The sequence below is a fragment of the Pipistrellus hanaki genome (assembly GCF_964339955.1).
Source record: "Pipistrellus hanaki genome assembly, chromosome: 15".
NCBI classification, from domain to species: domain Eukaryota; kingdom Metazoa; phylum Chordata; class Mammalia; order Chiroptera; family Vespertilionidae; genus Pipistrellus; species Pipistrellus hanaki.
In genome coordinates, this window is record NC_140517.1 from 29,888,700 (window position 1) to 29,901,720 (window position 13,021).

The 13,021-nt window shown below is 51.0% G+C and overlaps 1 protein-coding gene across 5 annotated transcripts; it reads left to right on the forward strand.

The window, feature by feature from the left end:
- Nucleotides 1-146: 146 nt before the first annotated feature.
- On the forward strand, nucleotides 147-11,837 carry FXYD5 (FXYD domain containing ion transport regulator 5). 5 transcript variants are annotated; one of them, XM_084905086.1, is made up of 10 exons: nucleotides 147-468; nucleotides 1,168-1,228; nucleotides 2,706-2,786; nucleotides 3,546-3,602; nucleotides 5,201-5,296; nucleotides 7,690-7,770; nucleotides 8,767-8,796; nucleotides 8,876-8,950; nucleotides 11,531-11,576; nucleotides 11,654-11,837. In XM_084905086.1, exons 1-10 carry the CDS (start codon nucleotides 340-342, stop codon nucleotides 11,742-11,744), a joined length of 747 nt encoding a protein of 248 aa, XP_084761212.1. In that variant the 5' UTR covers nucleotides 147-339; the 3' UTR covers nucleotides 11,745-11,837. The 5 variants fall into 5 exon arrangements, with proteins under 5 accessions (XP_084761212.1, XP_084761215.1, XP_084761213.1 ...); XM_084905087.1 differs by having other exon boundaries at nucleotides 379-527; XM_084905090.1 differs by having other exon boundaries at nucleotides 385-527; nucleotides 1,150-1,228.
- Nucleotides 11,838-13,021: the final 1,184 nt, after the last annotated feature.

Genomic DNA, 13,021 nt, shown 5'->3' on the forward strand with positions numbered 1-13,021 from the left:
CAAAGCTGAACCGGGGGAGCCCTCGCCCAAGTCCCCAAGCGGTCCCTCCTTCTTCCTCTTCCCCAGCGGCCTCCTCCTCTTGCTAGGATTCCCTTCCCCTCCCTCAGCCCCCCCTGGGCTGTGCCCTGTCCGCCTCCTCCTCTAGAGACACTAATAGGTGCCTCCCTTCTCGCCCGCCCCGTCCCCAAAGGAGCCCCAGCCAACCAGACCTCCTAGGCCCAGGCCTGGTGGGTGGCAGTCCCCGTCTGGCTTCTCGCCCCTCTCCCCCTCCCCGTCACCCGTAGTGTCTCCCCCTCCAGCTCCCACCCCAGGCTCTGAAGCCAGGAAACCCAAGAGGAAATGACTGAGCCCGTCTGGGTCCCCGCCCGCCGCCCGCCGCCCGCAGGCTCTCTCCTGGCCACACCCTCCGCCTGCAGCAGCACCGCTGCCCTCTCTCCACGAGGCTGCCGGCTCCGATCCCGCTCAGACGTAAGTCTCTCCTCCGACCCTCCGCCACCCTCTCCCCTCTGCCCAGGGCCCGGGCCCAGGTGAGTAAAGACTGGTCTTAGCGGATCCTCTCTGCCACCATCCACGCTTAGCTCCCCGGCCTGCTCTGCCTTACAGGGGTCCTGGGCTGCTCCGCCCCTCTTCCTCCTGCCTCAGCTTTTCTCTCCCTCTCGGACCATCCCTCCCAGATCTGCCCAGCATCTTGTTCTGTCGTCCCTGCAGGGAGGTCCTGACACCACTCACTTTTTCCTCTGAGGTCAGGAGCACATTACTCACTCTTCCTCTTTCCCTTCCTGACTGACTCCTGGGCTGGGAGACAGCCCCAGAGGGAGGGAAGGGGCCCCAGGATCTACCCCTGTGCCCAGGCCCTTCTGGGTGCCCAGCAGGGTCAGTCCCTGGGGGCCGGTGCTTCTCTGCCTCAGTGGTGTCTGTGTACAGTGGCTGCTACCTGAAGCCCAGTTTTCTCTGATGTGCCTTGTTTTCTTTGGGGACCTACGGAAGGAAGAAGGGGGTGGCTGCTAGGGCCCCCACTTCTGAGACTTTCCTGTTAGCCCTGGTAGGGGGTCCTTGAAACCAGAAGTACCTGCTCAGGGTGGGGAAGGGGCTGTAGGGATCCCTGGGGCCGCCCTGGGCCTGCCTCACGGCCATCATGGCTGACCCCAGCTCCTGCGCACCCTACAGATGTCGCCCTCCGGTCGCCTGTACCTCCTCACCATTGTGGGCCTGGTTCTCCCGGCCAGAGGTAAGGCCCAGCCCTTGTCTCCACACTGCTCCGGAGCCCCCAGCCTACCCCGAGGGCCCTGCTGGGTGGGCAGCTAGCGGGTTTGGATGCCTTGTCCTGGGTCCTCACTCCCTACCGAGCTGGCACCAGGAGTGGGGGTCCCCATGAAGGGGCCAAGATTGCATTCCTTTTGGACACCTCAGACCTGGGTGGCCGCCTCCAAGTCTGGCCAGAGCCTGTCCTGCTGAGCAGCCTCCATTTCACTTCCCAGAAGAACTGAGTTTGATTTGGCGAGGAGGTGGGTGTCAGTTTTCTACTCAGCAGCCAGGAGCCCTGGGCTCCCAGCAGAGCAGCTTGCTGGATGCCCGGTGATACACAGTTAGGCAAAGGGGGTGAGCCAGGGCCAGTCCAGGAGCTGGAGATGTCTCCCCTTTGCCTGCGAAGGCTTCTGAAGGCAGCAGCTATGGTGGCATTGGCAGGTGCGTTCTGCATGGCAGTGTGTGGGAGCGGGCCTTCAGCTTTATCGTATTATCTTATACATGTTGCCCTGCCCATTTCACAGTGAAGAAATAGACGCAGCAAAGGGAAGTGCCTGGGCTAGAGGCTTGTGAGTGGAGGCGCTGGGCCCAGTCACGCTGCTGTCCCAGAACCAGAACACACTCACTGACTGCCACAGCTCTCTTGGACACAATGGTTCCTGTGCCTTTCTTCAGTCATGCAACAAGTATTCACTGAGCAGCTACTATGTGCCAGATCTTATTGCATGCACTGTGGAAACAGCAGGGTACAAAACAGGGGCTCACATTCTATTTGGGAAAGACAGAAACCCATTGGTAAATTACACAGAATGCTGGAAGGTGATTCCTGTTAGGGAGAAAAATAGAGCGCAGGAATGAGGGTTGTTTGAATAAGGTGTTCAGGGAAGACCTTACTAGGAGGTGACATTTGGGCAGACACTTGCCGGAGATGAGGGAGTGAGCCAAGCAGGTACCTGGGGGAATGAGAGAGTCTGAGGAACAGCAGGTAGGCCAGGTGGCTGGGTTGGGTGAACAGGGGCAAGAGTGGGACAAGGAGAGGTTAGAGTAGTGACAGTAGGGCCAGGGCGAGGCACTGACAGCATGCTAAGCAGTGGGGGAGACTCTACCCTCATCTCATTTCACACTCTCTAAGGCCTGAGATGTAGACTCAGTCATCCCCACCTTGCAGTTGAGGCTCAGAGTGGGTGACACAGCAAGGGAGAGATGAGGCCCTGGCTGACTCGAGTGCCTGGGTTCACCCAAATCTCCCATCCCACAAAGATGGGGGAAGGGTGTTGGGCATTAGAATTTCTTAAAACACTTCTAAGATCATGCATTGATACCACCAAAGCTGATCAATCAAAGAGCTGTCTACTGAAGGACCTCCTGAATCACACTCCCAAAGGCTTCAGAAGGGAGGGCAAGTGGGGGTGTTGGTGAGAGGAGGACCAGAGCCTGTCTTCTCATCCTTGATTTCTCAGGACAGGAATTGGAGGAGGCCACATCCATTCCTCTAGCAGACTCAACCACTGTGAACATTCATGCCCTGACTCAAACCCCAGGTGAGGAAAGAGGGACAGATCTGGCAAGATCCTGTCATTGTAAGTAACAATGGCAATACAATTCTCAAGCTGGACCAAACAGGTATTTTTGAATTTGTGTAACTGGAAAATCCAGGATAGACCTTCAGGTATGGCTTGATCTAGGTTCTCAAATGATGCTATCAGGAGCCTGTCTTCATCTCTTGGTTCTGTTTTCTCTGTGTTGGCTTCATTCTCAGGCAGATCATCTATTATAGTGCCAAAATGGCATTTAGATACCTGGGACTTCCATCCTACCTGCTAAGAATCCAGAGGGAAGAGAATTTTCCCTTCCTCAATCTAGCAAATGTCCCAGAACTGAGTGTCATTGATCAAGCCCATGTCACATGCCCACACGTGAGCTGATCATTGTGGCCACAGACACAGATTAGCCAGACCTGGGCCTCATATTCAACCTCCAACCGGGCTGGTGCCAGCCTCCCCAATCCCCACCCCCCTGAATTAAATAGGCTGAGAGCTGGGGAAGGATGGTTCCCCAAAGGAAGTCCCAGGGCTCTTACCAGAGGTGGTTGGATGCTGTGAAGGGGAATGGGAATCGGTGGGAGGGCAGGGCCTGAGACAGGGAAGATACTGCCATTGCATTTAGGCAACAAGGAAATGGCTGGATTAATTAAGTCATTTCCATGACATCAAAATTGAGTTGCTATGGAAATACTCCTGTACCTCCATTCATGGACCTTCTCACCTCTTTTCTCTTCTCTCCCTGTTTCTGGACTTCAGATGCAGTTCACCCAGAACTCCAGTCCACCCCTCAGACTTCAACCCTGCAGGCCGGTGGTGAGTGGGGCAGTGATATGGGGGGAGGTAGGCCTGGGATCAACATTGTTTCCCCACTTCCCCTGACACTCTGGGTCTTTGGTTACCCATTTCAGCCCTCCCAACTCTCAGCCCCCCAGTTTGATTTATGGTTGGACAGCCAGCCAACTCATTCACTTCTTTAAAAATAATCTTTTGGACTCTTGAAAAATAACATGCATGTAGAAAAGTACAAAAAACATAAATGTACAATTTAGCAAATTATTCTGAATTGAACCCCTATGTAACCACCACTAAGTCAATGAATAGTTTTGCAAACACCCCAGAAACTCCCTATGTGCCAACCCCATTCGCTTCTTCCTTTAATCTCTTTATCTTTTTCCATTTTTAAAATATTTCAAATCATTTTTGAACTTTTCCTTGGAGTCTAACATAATTCAAAAAGTGGTCCCCAATATTTTCCATTAATGTTTAATGATACAGATGTATGCAAATACATTCTTCTTGGAAGTAATAACAATGTGGTAGGCAAGACGAAATCCCTTTGCTCATTCCCCATCCTTGCTGTCTCTCCCATCTTGGGGAGGCCCCCACTGTTAGCATTAGGTTGGGAATAGATCCCCAATGAGATTGTATCACGTGAGTGTAAACTGGAGAAAATATGCTGACTGGGAGGTATATTTGTATGGGCTTAAGGATGTTGTATGATTGTTTTTCTGCAACTGGCCTTTTCCCCCCCATGAAATAATGTTTGGAAGTTCTTCCCACATTCCCATATAGACACTGATCTTGTTCTTTTCACTGCTGTGTTCTCCTGTGTACAGTTAATGAATTGATGCACATCTTTTTAAAATATGTATTTTTACTGATTTTTAGAGAGAGAGGAAGGGAGAGGGAGAGAGAGAAACATTGATGTGAGAGCATAACATCAATTGGCTGTCTCCTGCATGCCCACAACTGGGAATCAGGCCCCAGCAACCGGGATTTGTGGCCTGACTGGGAATTGAACCGGTGACCTTTTGGTACATGGGATGACACCCAACCAACTGAGCCACACAGGCCAGGCCTCTCTGCACATCTTGATGAGCACCTTGGTCACTTCAGGTTTTTCTGCTACACACAGTGTCACAATGAGCAATCTTGTCCCTTTCCCTTTGATCAAATACAGTACTTATGTGACTGTTTGGGTTTAAATATTTTATACTTGTTCACTTGTTCAACCTTCACACAAACCCTCTAAGGTAGAAATGATTCTTATCCCCACTTTAGAGATAGGGACATGGAAGCTCATAGTAACTTGCCCAAATTGTCACTGCATGTCGGTGACATGGCTGGGATCAGGGTCCAGGAACCTGGCTCTAGAGCCCAGGTTTGCCCACAACACAATGGGGCTAAGGACATGAACACTAACATTTGTTTTCAAAGCCATTTGGAAGTGGCTGCACTGATTTGCCTGCCACCAGCAGTCCACGAGCCCCCCTGTCCCACTCCCACCGTGCCACTGGCTTAGGAGTATCATTGATTTGTGCCAGTGGGAAGAGGGCCCCTTGCAGTTCTATGGATCCATGCTGCTCACTCACTCGTCTCTTGCCCTCTCCTCCCTGCTCTTCTGACTTCAGTAGGAACACTGAACCAGATGACCCAGACGCAGCAACTGAAGGGAGAGACTGTGCCTCTTACCACAGACCCGGGGACGGATGAGAGCAGCACGGAAGGTAGAGCCTCGCACTAGAACAGCAACATGCAAGTTTTGTTTAATTATCTTCTAGGTCAGCTTTTCCCCAAGGGTATTTCTCAGAGCACCCGTTTGGGGAGTTCTTAATACATCTTCCAAATTTTTTATTTTATTTGCCCAGCCTGTGTGGCTCAGTGGGATTTGCTGTCAAAGGTGTTTGCAAAACTCTGAGATAAAGTTAATCACGTTTCCTTCTGGCAGGATATTTTAGAGTCTCAAAAACCTTGTTTGCAGCAAGTGTTCCCAAGACGGGCATCTAATTTGGGATATTTTCCAAGCCTAATAGACTCAGGATCCTCTTTTGTTCAGGTTTTTTCACAGGTCTGGGGCCGGGAAATGTGGCCAAGGTGTTTCTCTTCTGTATGTCTTCTTGTTAGAGCAGGAGCTTTTCAGGTGTAAATTACAGAAAACCCAACTAAAATCAAAGCTTGCTGGCTGTGCATGTGCTGTGAAGTCCAGAGGCACCACTTTCAGGCATGGTTGGATCAAGGAGCTAAAGTCATCATGACCGACTTGCTCCTTCTCTCTGTTGTCTTCATTCTCAAGTGGCTTTCTCCCTCTTGGTGGCAAAGATGGTCCCATAGTTCTAAGTTTAGGGACCAAATTCAGCAGCTAGAGCACATCTCTTTCTCATCATCTGCACCCCAAGGTCTAGAATTGACTTTCATTGGTGCAACTGGGGCCACATGCCCATGTCTGACCAATGAGAACCTGGGAAAGGGGCTGGGTCAGGCCCAAGTTTTGTGCCTGCATCCTGGGGCTGAAGAACCTGGTCAGCCTTGTCTGAATTGCGTAGACCAAGAGTCAGGGAAGAGGTGGTTCCCCTCAATACCAGTGAGCAGCAATGTGACCAGAGATGGGGAAGGGGCTGAGACCAGGTGAAAGTGGCCTGTGTGATGCTCCATATTTGAGGAGCAGCCTCTCTTGGGCCACTCCTCTGCTGAGATACAGCCACAGTGTGCGTTTTGGGCACTGGGCAAGAGCCCCACCTTGAAGGCCCTGCCGTCCCCTATAACAGACTTTGTAAGCGTTAGTTTTCCAGTGATGGCAGTAAACTACCGCAGTCGGACAGAATCTGTCTATTTTATGACTGATGGAAATGAAGGGTCTTGGGGAAGGGAACATCCCCAAGTGGGGTGTAGCAACTCCGCCCACACTTCCCAATTGAGAAGTCACCTCCATGTGCCTCATTCACTTGCTCTGAGCCCTTACTCCTGGTTATGTGTGACTGAAATTCCGCTGAGCCTCAGGGCCGCCCAGATCCCGAGCACAGAAGCCCCCAGTGCCTCTCTGCCACCATCTTTGTTTCTCTTGTACGGGAGCTTGTCTCCCCCTTGGTTCCCGTCATCTGCCAGTTCAGAGCTGCCCAAGCTTCACCTAGCTTCCACTGAGAACCTCTTCTTGGAATTTCCAAGATCCCAGGAAAAGGCAAGACTGGGTCACGTGCTCCCCCTTGTGGCCTGGGTTACCATGGCGAACAAGATAGACTAGGGAAGCCTGAGCACCTCCTCCCCCAAAGAAAGGGGAAGCTGTTCTCAAAAGCCAGGAGGAGTGCGTGCCAAGTAGATGGTAACAGCCAACATTTGCCGGGACTTTGCTCAGTGCTGGACCCTGTGCTAAGCTTTCATGTATTCACTCAATGCTCACAACCACATCGTAACCCCCTTTTACAGGGAGGGAACGAGGCTCAGAGAGGTTACTCTGCTAGCCCTGGGCCACAGCACAAGTGGCAGAACTAGACTCTGAGCAGGCTCTGGAGGGTCATGGTGCCTCAGCACCACATGCCACCCAGGCTGTCCTTTACATTTTCTGTCCCTGCTATTAATCTCACCTACCTCTGGGCAAGGCTTTCCCAAACATGTCAGCATCCTTGGCTGATGGTTCATGTTTGGGGAGTGAGGAGCTTGGATTGGCCTGGGGAGCTCAGGGCTCCATGAGACAGCTTTTTTGCCTATTGACGTCATCCTGGGACATCAGACAGTTCCATTTCACTGGAACCCTTGTCATGCCAGAGGGGCAGGTCAAGAGGAGGATCCTCTGGTATTTTTGGCCTGGGAGCAGAGGCAATATTCAAAATGTTTTATAACAAGTGCCTCCAGGTCCTGGGGGCACCCAGCCTGGTTATGACAGATGTTATCCTTTACTTCCTGGGTCTGGGGCCATCCACAAAGTCCTAGGAGAGGGGTCAGGAGGTTGGGGGAATTTCAACATATTCATTATTCACTGGCTTCAGGGGTCGGAGTGGGGACACTGTGCCTGCCCACTACATGTGTAGGTGTGGGAAGGGGTTTCTCACAAAGACACGTGCAGTGATGCCCCTTGTTTCCCTCCATGCTCGCTCCTGCCTGCCACCATCTTTGGCCGCGCTCTCAGCTGATCCCACCAAAGGCACCACACTCTCCAAGCAATCTCCAGACAAAGACTTCACGGCAGACCCTGCCCACCAGTCCTCTGGTCAGTAACTCCCCAGATTGGAAACAGGCTATTTCCTACTCACTGTGTGTTCTAGCACCTGGAATACTGCCTCAGTAAATGTGGTGGGTGAATACACAACTTCAAGGCTGGCAGAGGGAGGGTACGGGAGAGAGGCCCAATATATGATGAATGAATACATAAATGAATGTTGCATGAAAGCCACCCCAAAACTCAGTGACTCAAAATGACAACCATTTTTTTTTAGTTTTTGAGAAACTTGAGTATGCAATTTGGAAGTTTAATCTGGGCTCAGCTGGGTGGTTCTCCTGCTCTCACCTGGACTTAAGCATCTGAGATCATTCTGGGGGGTCAGCAAGGAGCTCTGTTTCTAGAGGCGCCATGATTCTTCCCCTTGTTCTATCTTCCACTTCCTGACCAGCCAGCCCCAATGAGCAGATGGAAATGATATGCCCATGCAACACATTCATTCATTCATTCAAAAGATATTCACCTATGTGCCAGGCACTGTGCCAGGATACAGCAGTGAATAAAGTAACAAAAATCTTTGCCCTTATAGAACAGGCATTCTAGTGCAGGAGAGAGAGACATAAATAATAGCCATATTAATTATATGTCATGTGGTTTTAAAGTTGTTACCAAGAAAATAAAACAAGGTTAAGTTGAGAGCGTGACTGGGATCATTTTGTAAAGGGCATTGAAGCCTCTTGAGGAGTTGAAGGGGAAGCCATGAGGATATCCGGGGAAGCACTCTGGGCAGAGGGGGCAGCCAGTGCCGAGGCCTGCAGTGATCTGGCAGGCCATGAGCAGGGATGGAGCAAATGATGAGGGAAGTTTGAGGAGGTAAAGTTAGGGAGGTGATGGGAGTCAGATTGTGTGCCACCTGAGAGATTTAGGTTTTGCTCTAAGTGCACCAACACTGGGACACAGGTGTCCCCTCTCCCTGACCCTGTCATTCACTGTTCACTTCACAATGTTTTGCTGAACTTCAACTTGCTTCCTGTCTGTCCCTTGCAGATTCAAGTGAGGATGATCCCTTCTCCTACGGTAAGTTACCCAGGGAGGATTCAAGGGGGAGGACGGGTTAAGGCCTTCTTACCACACTCCTCCACTTTTCTCTCTGCAGATGTGTACACTCTCCGGAAACGGGGGCTGTTGGTTGCAGCTGTGCTGTTCATCACAGGCATTGTGATCCTCACCAGTGAGAATGGGCATTTGGTGGGAGGGGCACCAAGACTGGGAGGGAGGAGGCCTTGGGGTGCACTATAACCCAGGTTGGGGGTAGGTTCATGAAGGCCCCTGGGCAAGGCAATTTTAAATGAGGCATATCCCTTAGTTTTATAGCCATACAAACCACCACAGACTTCAGTGACTTAAAATGGCAGCCATATACTTAGCTTTCAATTCTGCAATTTGGAAATGTAGGCTGGGCCCAGCTGGGTGGTTCTTCTGGTTGCTGCTGTGTTTATTCATGTATCTGAGGTCAGCTGCAGGTCAGCAGGGACCTTTGTTTCTGTTGGCACCTTGGTTCTTCCCCTCATTGGCCTTGGCTTGTTCATGTGGTGGTAGCAGGATAACCAGATGGTGCAGTACCCAAGACTAATAGCAATAGGGAGCTGTAATTACACTGGCATGAAGGGTCAAGAGAGAGAACTGTCAGAGAGGTTTGTAGCCACTGCATCATTGTAACCCAGCCAGGAGGGAGCAGGATGGAGGGGACCAGATACATAAACCTCTCTCTCCGATCCTGCTCTCTCCTGCAGTGCCTCTCTGCCAATGCTGAAGTAGAGGGCGAGGGGCTGGGACTTTGGCGTTTCCAGCCAGCTGGCTCCCAGGGCCCAGCATCACATGGGGAAGGGAGCAGGAGACTAACAAGCAGAATAACTACTTTTGAAAAAGCTTTTAAAATGCTGCACATTAAATAAAACACTAAGGCCACCAATTTGCAAGCTCTCGGTTAAACCACGTAACCTACACCAGTTTTATAACCCCTCTTATCCAACTTTCTCATCAGGAGAATGGGCATAGCCATATAGTTTTTACTTAAGGTAGGAGGCAGAACACTGGCAGTAATAAAAAGAGATTAGCACGTTAACATGTGTCTGAACCTCATTGAATCAGGGGTCAAGCAACATGTGTTTGTTGATCCTGACTTTGTGCCTAGCCTATTCTCTCCCCTGTGGGAAAAGTGGGGCTCAGAGAGTTGGACTGGATCCAGGTCTGTGTGAGGACAGAGCCTGAATGTTAGTTCTGGGGCCATAAATTGTTCCAGAGACAAATATTTTGGGCACCCACCTGTGCCATAATGCTGGTCTTTCTCTGGGGAGCTCAGAACTCACAATGGGATGACAACAAACAAGCAGTAGGTCAATGCCTGGCACATGGTAGGTAAATGCACTAATGAGCAGAGTAAATACAGAGAAAGGTAACAACGACGAGGAAAATAAAGCCATATGATGTGACTGAGAGGGAAAGGGAGAGTTGCTCTCTCTCAAGAGGTGAAATCAGAACTGATTCCTGAGGCTGAGAAGGATGATTAAAAAAGCCAAAGAGGTGAAATCAGAACTGATTCCTGAGGCTGAGAAGGATGATTAAAAAAGCCAAAGAGGTGAAATCAGAACTGATCCCCGAGGCTGAGAAGGATGATTAAAAAAGCCAGAGGCAGCGGGAGGAGCCCCAGGTGCAGTAGTGAGCTGAGCATGTGGCAGTAACTGTGGAAAGAGACTGAACAGGCCAGGAACCTGGGAAGTAAGGGTGGTGGCCAGGAGCTCCCTTTGTCTTCTAAAAATCCCTCTCATTCACTGTGGTCCAGCCTCCTGGCCTCCCTGCTGCTCCTTAAGCCCACCTGTTCCTTCCTATCCCAGGGCCTTTGCAATGACTCTTCACTCTGTGGAATACCTTCCTCCAGATGTCCAAGTGGCTCCCCTATCACCGCCTTCAGGCCTTCTGCCTCCTTTCCTGGCTTTTTCTTTATAGCATGCATCACCTTCTGACTTATCACCGCCTGCACACTTGTCTTGGTTTTGCGTTGTTGTTTTTTTAATCCTCATCTGAGGATATGGTGGTTGTTTTTTTTAATTGATGAGAGAGAGAGAGAAAAAGAGAGAGAGAGAGAGAGAGAGAGAGAGAGAGAGAGAGAGAATAGATGTGAGAGAGAAATATCAATTGGTTGCCTCCCATACATGCCCCAACTAGAGAGAGAGAGAGAGAGAGAGAGAGAGAGAGAGAGAGAATAGATGTGAGAGAGAAATATCAATTGGTTGCCTCCCATACATGCCCCAACTAGAGATCGAACCCACAACCTATGTATGTGCCCTGAACAGGGATCCAACCTGCCATCTTTTGGTGCACTGGTTGACATTCCAATCAACTGAGCCAGCTGGTCAGGGCTAGGCTATTGATCTTATTCCTGTCTCCCCCACTAGAAAGCCAGCTCTACTAGAGCAAGTATTCTAGTCATTTTGTTCCTGGCCGCATTCCCAGGGCTAGGTCAGTGCCTGGCACATAGTCGGTACACAGTAAACATTTGTGGAATGAATAACACACAAGTTTCCAAAATGCTCCTCTATGTGTGGTAGAAGATCCTCCCTTGGGCCCTGCTTTTCTATCTGCTTCTTATCACTTGCTCAGAGCTCCTTGGTGCTTCTTGAGGAGCAAGGTTGATGGGCCTTGTCCTCCAGCATCCAAAGTGTGCGCGCGCACACACATGCACACACACACACACACACACAGAAATCAATATTGTTCCAACTTGTGATTGGATCATTTTCTTCATCCACAGGTGGCAAGTGTAGGCAGTTGCCCCGATTTTGCCGGAATCATAACAGGTGAGTCCATCAGAAATGGGGGCTGATGACGAAGCTGCCACCAGCTTACCATGCCCACCTGCTCCCTCCCCTCACAGAGCCTACAAAGTCACAAAAGCCCAACCTGAGAGGGAAGACCCAGATGGAGCCAGAGCCGATGGCCGGAACCTCCTACCTTCCCAACCCTGACTGCCTTGAGGGCTGTCCAGCTCGCCAGGCACTGCCCCCACATTGACCATTCTGTTCAGAAAAAAGTAAAGCACTGCAATCCTTGTCTCTTAATCTCTGGTCATTCATGACTGGGAGTGGAAGAAAGTGGCAGGAGCTGGGGACAGGCTGCCTGAGGATTAGTGAGGAGGTCACACTGAAAAAACAAGATAAGAGATATAGTGGATGAAGCTAGACTGGGATGAAGCAGGGGAGATGGGGAAAGGGCTGCAGGGGTTCTGGTCAGTGCTGGATTCTACCTACGACAACTTGAGACCATCGGCCTGGTCTAAGTGCAGAGCCTGGTGTCCAATGTCAGCTTACCCCTAACATTAGTAGGTAGCCTTGGTAACTGGGCTAGCACAGGGGAGGTCCCAGCCCCTTGGTGGCCGCCTTTTCTTCACAGTCTGGGTCCCTCCAGCATGCACACATGAATGTAGGCCTTACATGAGTGTGGACACCCAGCCTGCATATCCGAGCTTCATCCACATCACCAGCCACAGATTGGGCTGCCTCTCGATTTAAGAGAGTGCCCACCAAGAAGACAACAGAGACCTTGGAGGGGGCTTAGAGAAGTTTGGATGGGAACTGGGTCGCAGGTTCCCAGAGCATCGTTAAGTATAGCATAGGCTCCAGTGGACACTTCCTGAAGGCTCCTTGGTTCTTCAGCCTGTGAGGAGGGGCTCAACCAGACCAGGCCAGAGCAGGTCCTCTTTAGTACAGGGCTTGGGGCAGAAGCCTCTACCCAGGTTTAAGGGTCACTCTGCCAAAGTAAAGGGATAAGGTCCTGTTCACAGGTGGTTGCATAAGAGTATTTCACAAACTTCAGGTCACAGCCTATTCATGGATTACAAAATCAGTTTAGTGGGCTGTGAGTAACTTAAACGAAGTAATCCTATATAATGAAGAGCTAATATGCTAATGGTTGTGATGCCCTCATGTTGCGCGTGTGGCAGGGCGGAGCCACCACATTGCTCTGGAGACACGGCCTGGGAAGAAGGGAGGCCCCAGGAGGAGGCAGCACCATCCTGTGGGGGAGGTAGGGAGGCAGGGAGGGCAGGGGTGAGAGCCTGTAGTGCCCCCCTCACCAGTCCTTCACCACCCCCTGCTCGTACTCAGCACATCAACCGCCCACCTGCCAGGGGAAGGAGCACAGCCAGGAATCCGGGCTTAAAACTACGCAGTAGGCTTCCACGCTCTTCTCTAGTACCATGACAGGGTGGAGCTGCAGCGATGCTCCAGAGATTGGAGGGAAGCCC

Bases quoted from the DNA above. Each gene is read 5' to 3' on its own strand.
- FXYD5 (XM_084905086.1), top strand. From the start codon at position 340: ATGACTGAGCCCGTCTGGGTCCCCGCCCGCCGCCCGCCGCCCGCAGGC. The intron at 8,797-8,875 runs GTAAGTTACCCA...TTCTCTCTGCAG, and splicing joins GGATGATCCCTTCTCCTACG to ATGTGTACACTCTCCGGAAA. The intron at 11,577-11,653 runs GTGAGTCCATCA...CTCCCCTCACAG, and splicing joins TTTTGCCGGAATCATAACAG to AGCCTACAAAGTCACAAAAG.